Genomic DNA, 22958 nt, shown 5'->3' with positions numbered 1-22958 from the left:
TTTTATTAGTAGATTAAGTCAAACTTTTCTGTCCCCAAAAAATTATAATCGGACAAAAGACACAACCAATGAATACGAAACTAATAAATACTTTAAAATAGAAGCGCTTACCTTTGTATTTACTGCACATAAACATTTTGTATGTATATGTCAATATATCAAATAAAACCAACAAGTACGATCATCAGTCTGCTCTCCAGCATTGACCTCAGTCTATTCAACTGACAGGTTATTTATATTATAATGTTGCTTTAGAGGCTGAATGTTGCAGACCCCCCCCCCCCCCCCCCCCCCTCTCTCTCTGCAGAAAGACAGTTGGTGGTTTATGGGAACTATTAACTATTTTGCTCATCTTAAACTTCAGATCAAAGCGAGGGACATTTTGTGACGAGGATAATCAGATGACCTCTGCTCTTCATTCGCTCTGACGTCACAGTGAGTTCAAGTATTGGATCACTGTTGAGTTTTTTTGGAGAACTGCAACTTTTATAACCTGTTTCAATCAGTTAATCTCCTGTTGTAGGCAACAAAACTTAGTAAAGTCTGAACTTTCACCAAATGCTTCAGGCTTTAGGAGACATGAGAAATGTTGGGGGTGAAATCTATTTAACTTTTGGACACATTATGGTTCTTTTCGCCCCAGTTTTTTCCCTTTCCTCTAGTGTCTTATGGATTTTTAGACAACACTGCTCCTGAAGCTCTTGAAAAACCTTGTCAGTTGTTCCGGACGATACTTCTGCGTCACCCTAATGTAATTTCCATCAGAACCAGGTAAAGCAGGTTCGGAGACATTACCTACATGTGCTGGAAGCAGTTCACCAATCACAACAGAGAGAGCCAGGTGGCCAATGAGAGCAGACTGGGCTTTACAGGGAGGGATTCCTTAAAGAAACAGCAGCTAAAACCAAATGTTTCAGACAGAGGCTAAAAAGAGGAGCTGCAGCAATAGAGAGCATGAGGTGTTTTCTGAACAGTAGAGCATGGAAACCTTTTTCATGTAATAACCCAAGTCAAAAAAAGTGTAACCTGAATACAAGCATAATATGTCTCATTACATTTTTTTGACTGACAAGGGTACTTTAAAGCTAGCCAAATAGTAAGCACCATTCATAAGCATAACTTGCAGGCGTCCTCCTTTTGGGACTTTGCAAAGTTCCTCAGGAGTTCCCCATGCTCCCATGTCCTATTGACCATTTTCCTCCTCTTACTTTTTATATCTTCACTTGCCAATTATCTCAGAGAAGATTTTCACAGCTAATTTTCGGCTCTTCTTGCCTGAACTCCCGGCAACTGTGCTTTACAAGTGTTTTTTTGACCCTTCCTTCCTCTTCATGCCTCATGTGTAGACATTGAAATTCCCTCCTTTTACAGACATCCAGCATCTCCCAACAAGCACTTGTAGATAACTGTCGCTGCCTTAAGACAGACACAGAAACCTTCAGCAACTGTGCTGCAGTTCCCACACACAACCTCCAAGGCCCATTTGCCAAACTGTATTTTACTACTGGCAAGCAGAGCATCAGGCCTGGATATCCTCAGTGGTGCAGCAGCTTCTTGGTGTCGGGCCAATGGTGCACAGAGCTCAGCTGAAACTGAGGAGCGAGGTGCGGGGGATGGCGGACCATCCTGCTCCGACATGTTGACTTACAACGGTTTGATTTGGTGACAGCTCTGTGATTTAAGTGACCACTGTGAAATTGCAGGTGGTAGTTTCAGGAGATAGGCTGTGTATCAGTGTGGTATTATTGTTTAGATCCTCAGGAAAGAAAACCTCCAAAGAAAATCAAGATGTCAGCTACACAAAGTACAGTACTTATTGCAGTAAAGTCTTCCAACAAAGATTAATTTATAAAGAAACAGTGTGAAATTCAACAAAATATGCTTGATTGTTTCACAAATATTCTCTATATATGTAGTACAGAGTGTGTAACCTAGCTTAAATCCAAGGCTATGAGGAAGCAGCAAATCTTTCAATAATTATAGAAACAAGATAGTTTTGACATGAAGGTATTCCTCAGCAGCTGGACACTGTGACTGATCAAACTGCTCCTGTTATCGAGCTTGACAAAGGGTTGTGCCGACAGGAGATGGATCGTCGAAGTGATCAACGATTGCTGAAGGCTGAGCCAATATTGAGACGATATTTAGCCGGGCAGACACACACTATCAGCCCTACAGGTCTCCATGTACCGCGCCATGTAACGCTCACTCCCCGCAAACCTGCCCTCACTTTACACATTAACGATAAACACCATCACTAATTAGAAGTAATTAGGACTTGTAAAGTACTTGAGGTTTACTTAGTGTTTGTTTGATTCAATTCACGAGAAACGCATTTTAACACGTTGAAAATACGTTTTGCGAGCAAACATTTTGCGAGAACACAACTTGAGTCTTTTTTACGAGGTTCATTATCACAACCTCCTTCACCGTCGTTTGTTGTTGTCAGAAACTCTCGTCTCTTCAAATTTTTTCGTATGTAAAGGGAGGGTAAATTAGCCTTAGTGTGTTTTTGTTCAGGTTTCTTAGTAAAACAACTCATCAGAAACTGAAATTCTTTCTCGTTATTTTACTCTCAGTAATTTATTTATAATCTCATTTATGAAACGGATTCATAAACCCCAAGGATTCGTACAGATTTGCTGCTCAAGTTGAAATATTAAAGATAGGCGCCTATGAAGTTCATTCACATTTGACTGTGGTGACCTAATGTCCAGCAGCAACCAGAAACAAAATATAAATTTTTTTTTTTTTTTTTTAAGCAAACATTTTACTGAGTGAACGAGTGAAACAACAGGTCTAGTCTCCTACTCATACGGACACAAGTTAAGCCAAGCCTGAGGATGTAAAGGCCACCACATCATAAGCCAAGCTCTGACTGCAGCAGGAGGTGCATGGAAGTAGAGATTTTCAATACCCCTCAAATAATACTGCTAGATATTAAGAGAATACCTATAGGCTACACTGTCCATGGCAAGAGTTTGTTTTCATAAAGGAGAAACCAAAAATGTTGAGTAAATCTCTGCTGTAAATCTTTGACTACAGCTTAAACAGACATTATTAATGTTTTCTAGTACACGTGACACACACACACACACACACATACACACACACACACACACACACACACACACACACACACACACACACACACGCACACACAGGCCCAGAAGCTTCCTTTTTTTTTTCCTGATGTTGTTAACTGGTGCTGAATTGTGTTTGTTAGTAGCAACTTTTGAATACACGGACCTTGATCTGGCTCAGAGCACATTTCCTGTGAAGTACAGTTTGGATTTTCGGAGTCAGACAGAAGGAGGTAGCAGGTTATCATGTTTAATGAGTCATGCACCATGTACGAGCCTCGTTCTGATTCGACTCAGTAAAGTCTCACAGCCGCACACTGAGGGCCACACGATCCTGCGTTCGAGTCCAATGGGACAGGAGAGTGTTGAGAGCAGGAATCGTTAAATCACACTTGATGTCTCCGGTCTCAGAAACTGTAAATCCATCCTCCTCACGATCAAATGTTTCACCTTCATGCTGCCAAGAGAAGCAGATCATTCTAAAACCCATTTTTTCCTCAGATTCAACCTGTAAGACTTTTCACAGAGGTAGAATAAGTGCGATCAGTTTCAGTGTCAACCGTTCGATGTTTGAATTTGTCCTACTGTTTTCTTGTCAGTCACACACAGTCCAACAACCGATCAGATCAGATCATGAGAGAAAAAACCAAACCAACATACGGCACACAGGTTTTGTGTCTTAAAATTCATCTCCACGAGTTTAACTGACAAGTGCAATAAATCAAGGCGGGACCTTCCCGCTGAACCACATCAGAACAAATGGACCTCGCCAGAACGCTAATTCCCCACCAGCCTCTGTGTAAACACCAAGAGGGGGAGGCAGAGGAGCAGAGTGTACCAGAGGGTGAGGAAGGGTGAGGCCGGGCGATGAGGGATGGTCAGGAATTCACTGACCAGTCAGAAAGAGATGGGGAGGGCTTTGCGGGAGATTATAGGAGAGATGATTGATCACTGCATTTTTATGAGAAAAAGAAAATATGAAATATAAAGGATTCTATTGAAAGGCCCAAGGCAGAAAAAGAAAGCCTTGGTGGAACCTCTCTCTGAAAGCATTCGCATGGTCAACCAAGAGCTTGTAACACCATTACAAGAAGCCAACATTTAATTTAATGATGGCGATCACTGATTGTGTTGGAGCGATTCCAATGTTTTCAGTAGAAGTTAACACGAAGAGGAGAGAGGAAAGGGACAGCGTGTGAGGAAATGATTGAAGGAAATAGTGACTTATGGTGAGTGTGTCTAATAACTGTGAGTCATAGAGCAACAATCTCACCTCTTCGTCACTCTAAAAGCCTCAGAGGATAGAAAAACCTTACAACGCATAAAACCTGGATATAAAAACACAGAATCTTATCCTGATAAGGGAACATAGGTTGTGTATGGGAGAGACTCAATGTTGTGAGGCAGCATATGAACAGTGTGTTACACTGATGCATGAGGTGCTGGCTGTGGATGAGCTGTGAGAATGAAGGCATACATTAACGCTGACGTTAAATATTTTATACACTGTGTTTCCTGAAGCTGACACATCACAGAAGCTTTATGTTATATAAACAGCATAAATATCTCCCTTCTCTATTCTGGATTTCTGTCCGTCCCATAAATGCAAGCAGCTGGCAGATGTGCCAGATGTGTAATGATTGTGAAAGGTAGTGCGTTAACTTTTTTTGTTTCTATTTCCTGCATTCAAACTGTTTTTATGTATTTGTAGCACTTGTTATATAAAAGTACTATGAAAATACAATGTATAATTCTTAAAACATGATGAAGTACAAAGACTTACTAAAACAAAATGGAAGTTTAGCAATATTAGGTGTCACAGTTTTAAGGAGTATTTTCATTTAAAAAAAAAAACTGGATTCATTGTGACCAATACAATTATCTGAGGATTTTATTGTATTTATTATTTTATAGATTTCATTTAAGAACTCTAAGGATCTACTGCTTCTTTTTAATTGTTTTTGTTTCTTTCCCTTTTGCTGTCATTTTATATGTTTTTTATCTTGTCTATTCTACTCTACACTATATGTCTGGTTTACTGAAATCAACTCTAATAGATGCAGCAGGTCAAACTGCACTCATAAGATTTATAGACCTAAATGTTCAAATAGGAAAATCTAGTTGGGTGTAACTGCTTTGCCCGCCTTTAACAGAATAGGAGGTTCCTGTAAACTATTTTAATTGAAGATCAATTCAACAATGTTTGCAAAGTAAAACCACATGACTGTCATCAGTTTAAAACTAAAGAGGAGTTTCCCAGCACCAGTGTTCACTTCATGTTTGGTCAAAGTCAAAACCAAATACCAGGAAAGGAAAAGAAAAAGTAAAAATAAAATAAATAAATGTTTCTCCCACCGCAGAAACGGGTGAATTCCGCAGGTTTAAACTTTGCTTTCTGGGTGAAACTCAGTTGGGAATATGCCCAGTCTTCTAGCTGCCACTGACAGAGTTGGTTTATGCAGACTGCACTGCTCAAATAAACCATACCATCCTAATGCCACCCACATGCCCCTCAAATCAAAACAGCTTCAGTCTGCTGAGAACCAGGATGGATGAGAAAATTACACAGACGACATTCAGTAGGGTTAATAAATAGATGTTTCAGTCTGTGTGTCATTGCTTATTTCCCATTCAGTCAATCTCTCTCTTTGGTTTGGACAAATACAACATCCTTCACCTAGTTACACTGGGACTGTTGACTGAGGTCCAGTCTTACAGGCGAGTGCTGACACCTAGTGGAGGATTTGTTAGATTTGTTAGAGTATGTTGCAGTTATTAAAGTAATAGATACTTAGACCTGGTGTTTTCTGTTTTGTAAGGCTGTAAGAAATGTTGGTTTAAAGTAATGTGTGAAGGGTGGAGACAGCTCAAGACTGTGGTTGCCCACTTGGTTCTATAACTCACAGATCTTAACAGTATTTCTTCAAATTAAAGTAAATTTCAGACTATCTATTCCAAACAAACACATCATAAATAAAAACCACTCTAGAGAGAGATAAGCTTTTGAAGACGACATGCCTTTGAATTAGTTTTATGCTTTATTGATAATCTTTATAATATTATGCTTTTATGTTTAAGATGTGCTTGACATTGGTTGGCACCTGCAATAAACCGAAGAGAAGAAGAAGAAGTGCTCCCTTGTTCCCCTCCTAATTGAGTGTGGTTACTTTGTATTTGTCTGAGCCTGCTTGTTCCTTGTTTGTAACCTTGTAATTATTCAATATATGCCGACCAGTACAGACCAGTACTGAACACAAATTTGTTACCTCCTTGTTATGCGCAATAAGTCCTTTGTACCATATATGCACCAAATATGTACAGCGATTCACTCAAGACTGACTTTGATCCAATCAGCAGAAAATGATGTCTGGAAGTGTTTGTAGCAGGTGATAAAAATGGAAGAAAAAGACTCCATTTAAATGCTATAGTTGCAATACATCTCCCTGTAGTAGCTTATCTTTGCCTTGTGGCCTGGACCAACTATAGATACCAGATTTTTATTTTAAACAAGATCCATGAATTAGTCCCTGGGAAACTGGAGAAAGCGCCCCAAAAAAACAGCATAAAAAATTCTCTCTCACAATGTAAGAAAAAACGTGTTCTTTCTTGGCCCATGTCCCACATTTCACCAAGTTTCATGGAAATCTGTCATTGTTGCTGTCCTGCTGCCACATAAACTAATCAACGGACAAGGGCAAAAACATAACCTTCTTGAAAAGGTAAATAAATATTCTTCTTTGTACAAAAATAACATATATTCGTCATGACTGGCAGATTTTTATAGAAGTGCTCTTTTGCACTCTCCTCCTCTTATCTGCAGCCTATAGCCCACATAGGGAACCATCCTATATACTAACTCCTCCCAAACACTTCTAGTGGGACACAAAGGTCGCTCAGAATTCAATTCCCTCTAAGTTCACTCTATAGAGCCGCTCGTCTCGTCCAACAAAAAAACAAAACTCTTAATTAGAATCTCAACTAATTGCATAATATCTCCCATGGTGCTGTGGGGTGAAGCGAGACATCGGTGGGGGGGAGGCAGAATGATTTCTTTGTTGCTGTTTTACTGGCTTTGGTTGTGGAGGCTCTGAAAATATCATCTTGTGGAGGTGGTCCTGGTTTTCTGATTAGTGGGATTTGGTTCGGTGTGGCCCTGTCCTGAAAAAACCCAGAGGGCTCAAAGCAACGACAGGTTTCACAACAGAGCAGACACAACCAGAAGGGATTCATTGATTATAAATTCTGATGATCAAAAATTAGGACTTCCTATGTCTGAGGGTGAACAAACGCTGCAACACTTTCTTCTACATTATTCTAGTATTGGGGTGTTTCTTATGATATTGCAGTTTAACATCTTCATACGTTGGTTCTATTGAGTGGTTCATTTGCAGTGATAGGTTTCCAGAGGATATGCTTTGCTTTAAAGAGCCACAATTGTTAGGGCACTGGCTGGGATCAGGTTTTAGCTGTACATTGTTATTTTGCAGCTCTTTGACATGGGTAAACTTATTGTTTGGAAAAAGGGCAAATGGCTCGAATAAAATCTCATGTGATAACTGAAGGTAGCAAACCTTTACATACTTTCTTTTGTATTCCTGTTTGACAGGTTCACCTAAAAACTACCTATGAATTCCTCTTTGTTTCCCTGGTGGTCTCAGCTGAAAGCCTGCAAACTCTGTGGTTTTGGGTCACCACTCAGCGCTTATTACCAGCGGTATGAAAGGCACAACCACCCCCCCACCCCCTCAAAAAAGCTGCACAGAATAATGAGCAGTAAACAAGGGGACTGGCGAGGAGGGGGACGGGCAGAGGAGGGGGGTGCTGTGCCACTCTGGGGGAGTAGAACAGGGGGTGTCAAAAGAGGGGGTGTCTCCGCAGCAACTGAGTCAAGCTGCTCGAGTCACATGGGCCCGAGTTTCTATTGAGTGCAGTGAGAAGAGGCTGGAAGCTCTCGGGCCTTCAGTGCATGTTTTTCTGGGGGGGGGGGGCGGATGCCAATGGCAGCAACATGAGCGCAGCCCAACAGGACCGAGCTCTGACGGAGGCCAGCCTTGTGAACGGGACCACCGCTCTGGGTCTGCAGGACGAGGGGATGGACTCAGCCGTGTTTGGTGGGTTGTGTTTATTCAAGTTTCTCTCACTTCACTTTTGCAGAAAGTGTAAACACGAGAGATTATCAGAGTGTCTTTCTGTTTTCTACCAGGGAGCAGGTCTTTGCTCACTGGTTTTCAACATTGTTTGAGTGTCATTATACAGTTTCTCTGAACTTACTGTGTTTGAGTTGTTTCTAAGTGAAACATTTGTGTTGTTTCTCTTTTGCCTTTTAGAATTCAAAGTGTTTAATATTGTCATCATCGGTCTGGCCTTGTGTATCCTCACCATCACCGGGCTGTACTGCATCACCGCCTGCTACAACCGCACCAGGTGAACATCACACTCCATGGTTTGATTGTGTTAAGAAAAGGTCACCATCACTTTTGAGCTGTTGTCTCACTCTGAATAGAATCCATGGAGGTTTCTATGTTGGTTCATCCCCTGGTTTAATATTTTATGGGTTAGCTCAATCATATCCTGTAAACGAATGTATATGTTATCAGAGAAATATATAAATATAAATATAATGACTCTATAATGACTCTATGAATTAAGAAGAGCCGTTTTCAGACATGATCTCTGATTGTCAGTTTGTCTTTCACACATGAGACAAGTAGCAAGAGAGTCACAACATCAGACTAATTTCAGGTGAGCTTTGGTACCGCGGGCAGAGGCAGGATTCAACCTATATATGTATATCTATATTTATATATACAGTCTATGGACGTAACATAATATTTCCAGTGTGGAGGTCACATATTTTTGTTTACAGCATATCCACATCGGAGTTGAGCTTTAACACCAAAAGCTCTCTTGACATATTCGTAGGTGTGATCCAGGTGCGAGGCTCTGCTTTCATTTGAATCGCGTGTTAGAGACATCATCAACATGCCCACTAGCGGTGAATCCTGCAGAGAATCTCCTGCCCAGTCCTCACATCGGCTCATTCGGATATTATCTGGAGTTCTTAGCCTCCGGAGAAGTTCCAGAGACTCTCACTTGGATATTAGGGTTCCCACACACAGCTCCGGATAATGTCGAGAGATTATCAGTGCATGTCTGAAAGCAGCTGTAGAGTACAAGCTGATGTGAAATTCTATTCAATTCCTCATACCAATTAGTGCCATATCCTTCACCAGGCAGTCAAAGCGAGCCCACGTGTATGAGAGCGCAGTGACCCGAGGGGTGCCGGCCGACCCCGTGGCGGTTAAAGCAGTGAAGAGGTCGACCAGCTTTCTCAACCCTCTGACCTTCTTCAGGAAGCCGGAGGCAGCGAAGGACAACTCCAGGATCTATTACATCTACAGTAACCCGCTGCCTGTGGGCCTGAAGGAGGAGGAAGAGGAGGACACTAAAGTCCAACAGAGATTTCAGGAGAAATGTGCAATGTCGCTGCCGCTGTTGATCCAAGAGTACGCCAGCGATCCGGACAGTGGCGTCATCCTGGACCCGCCGATGTTTTACATGCAACTTTAGAGGAGGGTGGGGTTAGGAGGCGGGAGGTTGGTTAGAAGCACTTGTCTCCAGGCTGAGATTTGCAGACCCTGCAGCTGTGGCCGTCGGATGTTAAGTCCCCATTTGTAGGGCCATTAAAGGGGCACTCCACAGATTTTACATGTTAAGTTTATATGTCATAGGGGGAATTAATAAGTATGTGAAAATGGTTGTATGATGTCTTCTGGGGCTTTTCTGGAGGTTTGTTAAGTCTAAGATATGAAGTCACATCCATGTCCTGAGGATTAGCTCTCATACCATAACATACCCTAACTTTATGAAAGTTCAGAAGTGAATCGTCAGAGTACACTATTAATGTTAACTATTAACACAAAATCCTTCCACCAAGTTTCAATGAAATCGGTTCAGTAGTTTTTGTGTAATTGTGCTGACAAACAGAAATGAGCATCTTCACCATGTGTACTGTACATAGACAACTTGACATGCTTGTGTTGTGTCTGTACAAATATACAAAACCTGAAGATACCGTGACCTCGATCAGCACAGACACTGTTACTCCTGAGTAGTTTGTATAAAGTGAATGGTTTACCAGCTCAGCCAATATAGAGTATTTCAACATTTTGTGATAATAGAAGTGGATGCTTAACTTAATTAAATAGATGCTAACATCAAGTAAAGGTTTAATGCTGTTGATTACAAAGAGGCCGTATAATTTTGTATATGACATATTAGGGTTTGAATGCATGTTAGGATACTGTGTGTATATATATATATCTAGGCTCTTTATATTTGAAAATGTTATTTCTATTTTTTGTTTCGTCTACAAAGCCCCTTGTAACCTCACTGGACTCTCATGCTCCTTTCAAAACAGGTTTTCTGACAGAGTAGTAAAGACATGCTGCGGATTCTTTAGTTCCACTGATCTTTAATAAAACTGCCGATACAATGTGCTTTACAAAAAGAAGCCGAGTGTGAGACAAAGAGAAATATGAGAAATACAAACAATTATCACCGCAGAACAATCCATCACACTCCTTCGTAACGTGATCGGATCCGTCCTCAGGCGATTGGCTGGGTCTCTCTGACCAGCCACTCCAGCGCCCCCCTCCTGCCCTGCCTCTCCAGCTCTGCTCCAACCACCTCCAGGCAAGTCCTGTGGTACTTGTTCACCCAGTCGCGCTGCAGCACAGGGAAGTGAACATCAGACCATGAAGAGACTGTGTTTGAGTCTGTGCACCGTGTACTAGAAATAGCTGGATATATTATCAGACATTCAAATCCATAGTTAATGGTTTTAATGTAGGTAATATAGAGCTTAACTGCTCCTATTGCTCCTACACAATATTATGTAGGCTACATTCAATGTGTTGTTGTATTTGAAGTGTTTTACCAATAAAATGTATTTTTGCTGAGTATTCTTTACCTCCTTCTGAGTGAGCAGATCTGTGTTCATCATCTTGACTTGGATAGGGACCAGAGTGAGGGGCTGAAACGTCAGACTCCCTCGGTTTCTGAAGTTGTACTGCACACAAACGAGAACAAACGTTTTTTATTCGATTTTCATTATCAGCACATTGTGACTTAGATACAACAGATCAAACGCAGGAAAGAAGATCTTCATGAAGCATCATGGCTTTAAAATAGTGGTTATAAGCACATGTGGATCACGAGAGAAATATATAAATCTAAGTCATCCTTTTTGACTACTGAGGAATAATCAAATGCTTAAGTATCAGAGTCGGATCAGAAGTCTTTGTCTTCTCTATATTTTGTAAGTCCCCTCTGATTTGGTTCACAGTTTAATAACTTACTTTGGGCCTTGCCGGAACAACTAGGACCACGTTCTCGATACGAATGCCAAAAGCTCCATCTTCATAGTACCCAGGCTCTGGAAAAAAAGAAAGACAAGAAATGTGATGAAGATGTAAATTTGAAAGAAATTAAATGTTTTTGTGTTAAGGTGTTTATTGCTTACACTAGGACTACAGTGTTTCAAACATTAAAGACAGCTGAAATATTAGAGGGACAGCATTTTTGGGGTTTCAACAGAAGCTGCCTTAATGTCCCTGATGTTCTAGGAAAATACACACATAATAAGAAAATGAATGTGTCCTGTTCTTCACTCTCTCACTCCAGCCACTGACACCACTCAGACTTTTGTGAGGTATTATTAAATGACAGCCTGCTCTCATGTCCCATGTAACGCTACATAAGCATGTGGCGGCTAATCAGTCAGACGTAATGTGACATTGGCATCAATGAAATGAAGAACAAACAAATCCGTCAAATGAAATATTAGGCTTAATATTTAGCTACACTCTTTTGCTTACAAATTGTGAAAGAAATAAATATTAGGTAATGGTCATACCATCGCTGACGATCATGCCGGCTTCCAGAGGTTCATCAGCGAAGGTCTTGTAGCTGATGCCGCAGGGCCCCTCGTGGACGTTGAGGAAGCAGCCGACGCCGTGGCCGGTCCCGTGGAGGTAGTCCAACCCCGACTCCCACAGCGCTGCACGGGCAAACGAATCCAGCAGGTGGCCTAAGAAGATCCCAGAGGTTTAGTGCTTGAGATCACATGGTAATACACTATAATGCAGATAAACAATATACTAATGTATATTTAAAAAAAGGAATCCCTTCAAATCTTCCGCATTTATATGGCACAAGATAATTGAACCATCATTTTGCCTAAATATGAAATAAAGGTAATCTGTCTATGTGGTTGTGCTGTTTTGTTCTGGCACTCTGCTTCCTGCCCTCAGTCCAGTTCATGCTGGAACAGTGACAATAAATGCATGAATGTATAAGACCTCTTTTATTTCTCCTGATCAATTGGAAGAGCCGTGATTCACCTCCATCAGATCTAATGTGTCAGAAAAAAACGTTGGAGATTTGACTGAACCTCTGTGACTCTATCTGTGTCTTGACCCCGTGTTTCCAATGTTCTGAACTGATTGCCTCATGTGACTGCTTGAATTAAAAGGTCGCCTGCAGGTTCAATTATATTAGCTCGAGATTTAAAAACAGCCCACTGTCCTCTCCTCTCTGAAGAGTGTTTGTGGAGGAAATTGTCCTCCAACAGCAAGAATAGTTACAAACTTGTGAAAAGGAGGCTTGTATTACTCTTGAACAACAACCTGACAGTTTGTTTTGTCTGAAACTGATAATAAAACAATACTTAAAATATTTAACACAAGACACAAAGATCAAGGAATACTGTATAGCTGTAACACAAACATGTTCTGATATAATAACAAAAAGCTGACACCTTTAGTTCCATTTGGGAAAATAGCGGCACTGACAGCTATGTGTCCCTTCAGAACATAGGTAAAGCATTCCTACACGGGGAAAGAGAGAAAGAAGGCACAAAATAAAAAAATCATGGGTGTGATAAATTTTACACGGCACTGATTCTTTGATTACTTTTGATATAATGTGGACATTTTGGTCTATGTGAAATAAGATATAATTTGCAATCACAGAAATTTACCTTCTCATAAGCAGATGGTGTCCCAAAGTGCATGGTGCGTGTGACGTCTGTGGTTCCATCACTGCCAAAGACACAATGTGGATATAAATTCATGGGTATAATTCACAAAAAACAGAAATACTACTAAGCGATCTTGGTATTAACCGTGATGCAGCTGATAATATGTCTTATAGTAGACAGGGCTGGTTAGTCTAAATGCATTTGTTGTATATTATAAATATATTATTTACACATATTGAGCTCCAGAATCAATCAGGTAAACTTCATTCAGGCTGAGAGTTCTGTTGGTTTCAGGCAGTGGTCTAAATGAAAAGGTAAAAAGTCAAGGATAAAAGATTAGTTGGATATTTTTCAAAAGAACAACAATAAAGACAAATATAGATGCAAAAAAAAAATATATATATATATATATATATATATATATATATATAATAATATATATATATATATATATATATATATATATATATATATATATATATATATATGTTTTGCCCACTGACCTGTAATGTATGATTGCTCCATTTGGACCAACGCTGGAGATTGTGGGGAAACTGAGGCCGACAAAATGTTTCTGTTGACTGAGAAAGACAAACACATGTAAACAAAAAGAATATGTAAAATTTGTTTACATTACTTTTACTCTAAAGGCAGCCCCGTGAAAAAGTAAAATATTGAAACTGAACAAAACTTTGGTCAAAACTGTTTCCATTGCATGCCCAGCAGAGGGAGCTAGCACTCCAGAAAAGTCACAATCAGAGGGAATGCAGCCAGAGTCAAGACAATGGATCTGTTATCTTATGAAGATTTTGAAACCCGATGAGCTTGAAACCCAAATAAAAAAAAACAACATGGCTTATAAAAACATTTGTGTAAGCAAAACCTACCTGCGTAATTCCTCAGCCTTATCAGCAGCAGAGATTTCAGTCACCGTGCCTTTAGGGATCTGTAAAACAATAATAGCAGCAGTCAGTCACGCAATCGCAGATGTCGTAACACTCTATGGGTCAAGTAACAGCAATAGTTTCCACATTGACACAGTATGCCTAGACAATAAGAATACAAAACAACAATTACTGGTCTATTTAATATGGTGAATCAAAATTCCGATTCATTGATTATTAATTAAACATTGCCTCTTAAAAACGGTTGTTATATCAATACAAGCATCTATAAACAGAGGTTTCCTCAGATTTTCCTTTTCAGACAGAATTAAGAATCTAAAACGAACAATACCTCCTTTTCCAACCAAGCAAAGAGTTCACAAAGAGCAACTGCATCCTTGATCTGTTGGGTGGAAAAATGCAGAGGGTGTAATTTGTTTTCATTCAACGTCATAAACCAAATAAAAGATTAACAGATATGCACTAAAGATTTGAGGTTTATAGGTTCTTACGTGGGCCATTTTCATGCCTTTAACCTCAGTGGGATTCTTCACAGCCTTGGAGAGGCAGAGCGGCGTGTAGGGGATCGGAGTCCTGTGCTCCTGAGAAAGATCAAGAGGAAATGTTAACAAATGCAAGTAGTTACAAGAAATACTCTCTGGTTAAATGATGCATATCGTAAATGATTAAAAAAGTGCCTGCATTCATATTATTTGAAAGTGAAAGTATACATCTCTGTCATCCCACACACAAAACTGGAGTACAGGCTGTTAACAGATATCTGAAAGAGTAACGGGAAACAACCGCAAAACAAATCATTTTGTAGCTTTGCGGCTACTGATGAGATCTCACATGCAGCAGTTCTTTATTTATTTCTTGAAGCTAAATTTAAGAATCACGAAAACACAATCAAGTCATGCTCAAGCCATTATATTCTCTGCTGTGTAAACGCTCTTCTAAATGCTGCTGCTTCGTGAGTCCGCTCTCTCACCTTGGGGATGACCTGTGTGAGAGCACAACTGGCCTTGTCGCAGATCCACACTTTTTCCTTGGGGCCGAGTGCTGCGCAGATGGCCTGGAGCTCGGTGTTGACCGACTCGTACGGGAACATCTGGATGCTCAGCTCAGGTTTGCTGGGAGTGTCCAGCTGCAGGTGGTCTCTCACAGCGGGACATGAGAGGCGGCTGAGGTCCACGAAAAGCCTGCAGAGAAAACGGCGTCGGTCAGAGAGGAGGTAAACATTTTTTTTTAAAAACTTGTAGCACCAGTTTTAATGGTTTTAATAAATTACTAGAATTATGTTTGTATCAATAGATTTTCTAAACAATTTAAACATGTAAAGACTGTAAAGGTAAATGTTACTTTACTTATGTGTTCATCATTATGTACAATAAAAAACATTATGTATAGTTACAAATTAAGAGGGGACTATGCCCTTAAAAGTTCAGAAATAACACAACTTTATTTTCTTATTTCTTATATTATATATATAATTTAGACTAAAAGGTTATTATCAAAATAAAATGAATTGAAAAAATACAGAACAGTAGTATAGACAAACAATCATCACACTCTACAGATCTTTAGGGGTTAAAACATGTTCAGACATTGAATCCAATGTTCCCAAAAACAACATAGAAACCGGTCACTTATTGAAATATTGATAGCTTTTTTTGAGAAGTACTGAAATTTTTGCTACCAACTGAAGCCTTTCACATCAGTTGGTAGCATGAATGTAATTAATAGAACACTGATCGGTCGTGTTGTGTTATGTTCTATTACCTCAGCGTGTTCATTCCCACGATGGAATATGCAAAGAAAACTGGGTTGTACTCGATGTCAGCACCGCGGAGGTTAAAAAGCCCTGAGAAAAAGAAACATCAGAATATAATATTTTAACTAGAAGACAAATACTGGTGCAGAAATAACTGAATTAACATAATTAAGAAAAGTGTTCATTCCCATAACAGCAATGAAAATATTAATTAGCCACTTGACTTTCCTACTTTGCCTAAAAATTTACTTTTTTTATGACTCATCTCAAACCTGCATTCACATCGTTTGGTGTTAAATATCAACGTTATTATTAGACTGTCACTCCTCCTCAGTAGATGCCTCAGCAAATCCCCTTCATTTTAACGCCCATTGAAACTCTCGGCTCTAAACGCTACTTGATGACAATCAAAATCAGCATCACTCTAATTAACACAAGCTCTCAGACCAAACAATCAGACACAGGAGCTCATTAGACAGAGTGAACGAGGTGCTCAAACCGACCTGTAGAGGGACACCCGTGCATCCCATGGTCCTTGGATCGTGATCGTGTATCAAAACGGACTTATGTAACAGACGTGACCGAGGGTACAGCTGCCACTAGTTTACACCAATAACCAAAAACTGCTAAAACCTAACACAATAAATTCTGCACAAGAGTGTTTGATTGACTGACAACAGATTTTAAGTCTTTGTTCAGTTTGGATAAAGGTTTGTCACCAGTGGAGTATTCTGATATTTGGAACCTGTGGGTTTAAGAGGTATCACTAAAATATGTTAAATTAAAAAAATGGTCTGTCTTCTAAAGATATAAAAGGCTGAATTGCTGAAAACATACTTGTGCATATTATATATATTATATATCATATCATATTTCCAGATGGACAGTAACAAAGTAAATTTACTCAATTACTGTAGTAGTGGATAAAAATGGTTAAAATGGTACTTTTATTTGTATTGATTCTCACTTGACATAATAGGTTAAATCCTACCATTTTTGCAAAGTTGTGGAGACCTTTTATATCCATTGTACGTACAATACTAAAGTTCCTGGTAAATATGTTACACTTAAATATTCCTCACGTTGCACTACTACAAATTCTACACGGTGTTGCTGTGAGTGAAGTGGCTAAAACACATCATTACTGTCTTAATAATTGACAGCAGTAATTAATCTAATATGAAATACTGAAAAATGAACCGTACATGCAATCTCGTCCAAAGCCGTGGCAACAAACCAGCTGATTTTCCTCTCTGCCATCTTGGCTCGCAAAGTGGTGACCTTTTCTTGCCAGGACCAACCTACAAATAGAAGCATAAACATGAAAAAGAAGATAAGACCAGAAGGATTAAACAGTTAAAGGCAGTAAATCTGCAAATTGCACAAGAATAAAAAAAATGGTGCCAATGTTTATAACGGGATCTCCATAAATATTTCCTGTTTTAATATCTCTATCTCTGAAACAAACCCTAATTAGCTACAATAACAAGGACTTGTTTGTAATAGTGGTGATAAAGCAGAGGGGCACAGACCAGTGTAGTCTAATCCCAGGGTGCGGAGCTGAGTGCTGGGTCTTTGTGGACGTTCGCTCCAAACTGCATCGATCAGGTTGTCCTGCACCGCCACCAGAGAGTGGCCTGCACTGGTCAGCGCCTTGGACATATTCTTCCACTGGTCTAAAACATATCAGAGGAACGAGTTCAGATGCATAAACTATGGTTTAAAACACAAACATTTTGTGGACAACAATAGAAACGATGTGAATCACAGCATGAGAGCACCCGCTGGGAAGCACGTGAATTTTCTATGGTTTGCAATAAAGTCAAACGAGGTAGAAATGAACAGGAACTGGGTTGTATGCAATAGATACTTTTGAAAATAGATACTTTCATAACGAATATTTTAAAATGCACTGAACACCCGGTTCCTGAAGTATACCAGGAAGAACGTACTTCTAAAATTACAGCAATGAACAACAACAGCCTGAGAGTGAGGAAGTTCTCCATCTCTCCTTTTAAAACTTCACCTGTGTCATCGTGAAGCGGAACTCTTCCCTTAGTGATTTATTACAAAATAAGTTATTTGGCCAACATTATAAGCTAAGTCATGCACTGCTCTAATTATTCTATGTGTCGTTTCTTCCTTATTCTGCTGATTCACTGTCTTCAGGTAAACATGTGACCACAACCTACCAGCGGCTATGATCCAAGGATCTACTCCCACTTTGGAATTCTCCGGCAGGACGCTGATCAGCCAGTCCTCCGGAGAGGGCGTCTCTTTCAGTCCTATATGCCATTAAAAAACAATCTTGTTAAATGAATCACACACCGAGGACAAAAATATATAGTAAGCCTGAATCATTCCACGGCAGCTAAAACAATAAAACATTTATTTCACCCAGAACTCTTATCATCACTACTCTGAAACCAGTGTGATGCAAAGAGTGCTAAGGATGTGTGTTATGTTCGAAGACCAACTTCAATATAACATTTGTAGCTGGGGAACCTATGAAAATATGAGCAAGTTACTCAAAAATAGCCACAACTTCTAAAATGAGAACAACAAGAATCAGTTTGTATTCATAGTAAAGACAACAGGACTGAGGCAGTTATCATTTTCATCATGTGCAATAGAGACAACAAGTGGGACATTACCCATCTTCATGATGGTCCAGTTGTTGTCCATCTGCTGGCTGGCCTGGAGGAAATATCGCCCATCAGTCCACATCGCAGCATACTGCTCTGTGACGATGGCCGTACCTGCACATCAGAGCACAGAATTTCCAATTACAAAATGCGTTGGATCTTATTTGTACAATGGATGCATGTGAAAGAATTCAATAAATTTGCATCTTGAGATGGTGGATAACACTGGTCTTTTACTGTCTCTTACATGTCCGATGTGTCAGTTGTATTTGTGCAAGAGATGTTCCAGTTTTTCCTTCCTGACACCGATTCAGATATCTGGACTTTGCGTATCAGCTAATACAAAGTACAATCCCAATACCCATGCATTAAAAAAAAAAAACGTATATTATGTATTATAACAGCCTTTGATTACTGATGTAGTGACACCCCTCTAAACTGAAGACTCACAAACAGTACGTGTCACGGTTTTACTTCAGCATGAAATATTGGCAAATTGGTGACATTTAAGCTAGCTCTGGCTAATGCTACACTACCGGAAATCACTTCTGTTGTTTTGGAGCTGCGAAGAACAAGAAAAGAAAATTGCAGTTTTATCTGGGTGACACTAATATACTTCAAAGCCGTGGTATCCGATCGGTACATAGATTTTCGTACTTTCTGATGCCCACCACATTTCTGGCATTATCGGAGGCATTTCCACTGTTTGTATCAGAAAATGTTGGACAGTAAGAGACGGGGTCAAAAGTTGTCTGATTGGTGCCAAGAAGCACGTACTTCTAAAATTACAGCAATGAACCACAACAGCCTGAGAGTGAGGAAGTTCTCCATCTCTCCTTTTAAAACTTTACCTGTGTCATCGTGAAGCGGAAGTCTTCCCACAGTGATTTATTACAAAAGTAGTTATTTGGCCAACATTATAAGCTAAGTCATGTACTGCTGCAACTAAACTGAACATTAGATGAGACGTGGGTGGCCTCCCCTGAATCGGTGAACATGAAAGAATCTGCATACTTGCTCATCAAATTGTCTACGCTAGATATTTGATCATGGCTCTTTGCACAACTCTCCAAGTTGAATACAACATTTTATTATACTTTTATTTCCACTCACACCCTTGCAACATTTACCTGCAGAGCCATTAAATCCACAGATGAATTCACGTCTGCAGTCACACGGTGCGATGTATTCACTCTGAGAGACACAGGGACAGAGAGACAGGATCAGCTTCATTAACAATCAGCGTGGAGTGGCCATCAACCAGCCAGCTATTTTAAATGCCACCTTCTCTGCTCTTCTCACACAACATCGTGTGCATGGAAGAGGGAAAAGGGAGGAGCAGTGGGCAAAGGGCTACAATTAATTGCGAAGGTCAGACGAGACGATCAGGAGTGAATTGACACACATGCATGAACTAAGACCGAGAGGAGGAGTAACAGAGTTGATACGTGGCTGTCGCTGTTTGGATTTTAAGGTTCAGTGTGTAAGATTTAGTTGAAAGGGATCGATTGGCAGACATTAATATAAATAATCCGAGTAATGTTTTCACTAGTGTGTGATCATCTAAATTGTAATAATTGTTGTTTTCTTTACTCTAGAATGGTCCCTTTATATTTAAATACTTTACATTTACACCTGGGTCCTCTCTACGGAGGCCGCTATGTTTTTTACAGTCGTCCAAACTAGACAAACTTAACACAATTAGATTTGTTATGACAACTGAAGGCTACCACAGGTTCTCTTTCATGTTTGGAAGGTGATGGGTATTCAGCTGCAGCATGCAACTTCACCACTAAATTAAATTCTACACCCTGAACCTTTAAAAATGTATTGTATGTTGTGTGTGGTCTCACTTACCTGGTGGGCATCTCCAGAGGGAACGATGTAGGCCTGGATAGGCTCAGAGAAGTATTTGCAATTCTTCAAAGTGTGGCGAAGCTGCCTGAGCAGCTCTCCAGTGATCTTCGGAGACATCGCTGTATCTGTACGGACAATGACGAGGGACATGGTTCAAAATGACAGTACACTTCAAATAGGCTGATGTCACTTGATACCAAACATTGTCTGAAGGAGGTAAAGTGCCCTTAATACAAAACAAAACGTATGATATGGAGTACCTCATTGGCTACAGTCAGTGTTGCCGATAGGTATTTTATGATAAAATAATCTTTTGTCCTTCCCAAGGCCGCAAATGCAATTACAGACAAATCAACCATTAAAGCAAAAAGCACAGAGACATTCCCACATTAATAATCCACAGATTACCTGACTTCTGGGAAGCCATGGTGACTTCAGGTGCCTGCAGCTGGACAGTGACTGACAGTGACTATTAACGTGGAGCTCACAGTCCACACCTGGATCTTTAACCTGTCGTAACATGCTGATAAAGCAACCACCCCAGGAGCCAGGGTTAAATATTAAAAGAAGAGTGTAATAGGTTTCAGTGGGATAGCATAGAGATATGACGTATTACCACAGCAATAACCCCAGTTAACAACGCTGAAAGGGACGCAGAACAATGAAAACACCGACAGTCTACAGCGGTGTAACTCTGACCAATCACATCGCAGAGAGCCTCATCGATGAGCTCTCCCATTGGCTAAACGCTCCACATGAGAAGGTTGTTTACAAGTTGGCTTCAGATGAATGTTAGATGTTCTCAATCTGACCAGCCAGCTAGCTTACTAGCTGCAGCAGCATTAACCAGCTGCTTCTACTGCGTGTTAGACAGAGTAAAGGTTGTTCAAGTGGACGGACATTTTCTTTATTCACACATCATTGTTGTCAACGGGCCGAGCGTGAATAACTGCTTCACTGGGTGGTGGGTGTGGTGGCTCGGCGCTGGGATGTGAGGGAAGTTACTCGCTGGTTTGAACCGGAGACTGGTGTGAACCGTGTCTGAGCTCCAGGGGACGCCCCTCGCCCGGTTCAGTGACCGAACAACACGCCACAGGAGCGGGCGTGAGACGGGCAGCCGCTTCCCCCTCGACTGGAAACCGTCAACATCCCCCCCACCCCACTCCCCCAAGCTCGCTCCGCATCGCCGGGAGACGTCAGCTCCACAAGCCGCTGAACCCCCCCAGTCCGCCCAAGACCCCTGTAGCCCGTGTAACGATGGATACACACCCGCTGGTTCCGCCGGGTCAAAGCTGCAGCTCTCGGGGGGCAAAGAGGAGGCAACACGAGGGGCTTCTCCACCAGCTCGGACCTTGTGTTAAATTACAAAACAGGAGGCTGCCATGTCACTGCCGACGTCACAGCCCACGTGACCGCAGCTTCGGCCAGTAGACAGACGCGAGGCGCTCGAGACACGCCCCCTTTTCTGAGCAGCCACACGGAACCATTCATGGACTTTATAGAAATCAAATGATCACATAGAAAACAGATATCAATGAATTACCCTTCACTACAGGGACTTTATATGAATCATTAAACATATATAAAATATACATAACTGATTTAATCAACTAACTTCACGGACTTTATATCAAGAAAATAATCATTCATACGTAAAATAAATATCACCATTTAAATCATTCACTACATTGTCTTAATATATATCAAATAAGTATATATAAAAGCTTCAAAACTGATTTAATCATTAACTACATGGACTATATATAAAGAAAATAATCATATGTAAAAGATATATCACCAATTACATCATTCACTACATTGTCTTAATATGTATCAAATAATTATAAATAAAAGCTTCAAAATGATTTAATCATTAACTACATGGACTTTATATAAAGAAAATAATAATTTTTAAAAAATATGTCAGTGATTAAATCATTCACTACATGGATCACACATTACTTAATATAATGGAAATAATGAAAGATAATTAACTGATTTAATCAAATCAAATAATCATATTTAAATGAGATATTGCTGATTCAAGTGTTCACATTTGAAGTGAATTTGACTGATTTGATGTATCACTGTATACAAAGAAAAATATTCAAAAGAAACCATAATTCAGATTTTATGTTTCAGTGAATGCAAAGTATAGAATTATACACATAACCTTTAATATTCCAGGTATAAAACAGAAGCACATCAGAATAGCGGTGGGAAAATGTATAAAAGGTAAAAAAATATATGTATACCTATAAATAACACTTAATTTATGAGTGTTACATTTATTTTTATTCTACATTTCTTTATTTAACAGTTTTATTTATTGTTGTAATATAATTTCTGACTAATCCGACAATTTTGGTTGCTTCTGTAGTTAACTCACTCTGTGTATTTTTGTATATTTCTTTCAGCATTTATGAACTACTACAAGGTTTTATATATGTATTGAATGCATTTCATTAATAAAATAAACAATCAACTAGCTTTAGAGATTTATTATATATATATATATATAAATATATATATATACATAGTAACGGTTTAAAATAGCCTGTAAATAAATAGATTTTATTCTTAATGATCTTTGACACATTAAACGTCAAATGACACTTCACTGCATCCTCACACTCACACAGGGATTTGAAGCAAAAAAAACACAGTGATTGT

At 39.8% G+C, this 22958-nt stretch overlaps 1 protein-coding gene across 1 annotated transcript; it reads right to left on the bottom strand.

Moving 5' to 3' along the window:
* Nucleotides 1-10550: 10550 nt before the first annotated feature.
* Nucleotides 10551-21668, bottom strand: xpnpep1 (X-prolyl aminopeptidase (aminopeptidase P) 1, soluble). Its single transcript, XM_061088477.1, has 20 exons — nt 21555-21668; nt 20286-20410; nt 19559-19622; nt 18438-18542; nt 17976-18068; nt 17316-17459; nt 16989-17084; nt 15792-15873; nt 15001-15211; nt 14522-14611; nt 14362-14412; nt 14013-14071; nt 13629-13706; nt 13356-13427; nt 13126-13186; nt 12904-12973; nt 12001-12174; nt 11444-11520; nt 11056-11154; nt 10551-10811 (listed from the first exon to the last, which is right to left on the bottom strand). Exons 2-20 carry the CDS (start codon nt 20400-20402, stop codon nt 10692-10694), a joined length of 1863 nt encoding a protein of 620 aa, XP_060944460.1. The 5' UTR covers nt 20403-20410; nt 21555-21668; the 3' UTR covers nt 10551-10691.
* Nucleotides 21669-22958: the final 1290 nt, after the last annotated feature.

Source organism: Limanda limanda, chromosome 2, assembly GCF_963576545.1.
Source record: "Limanda limanda chromosome 2, fLimLim1.1, whole genome shotgun sequence".
In the NCBI taxonomy this organism is placed as follows: domain Eukaryota; kingdom Metazoa; phylum Chordata; class Actinopteri; order Pleuronectiformes; family Pleuronectidae; genus Limanda; species Limanda limanda.
The sequence above is the reverse complement of the archived record's forward strand: the minus strand, read 5'-3'. Positions and strand labels throughout refer to the sequence as shown.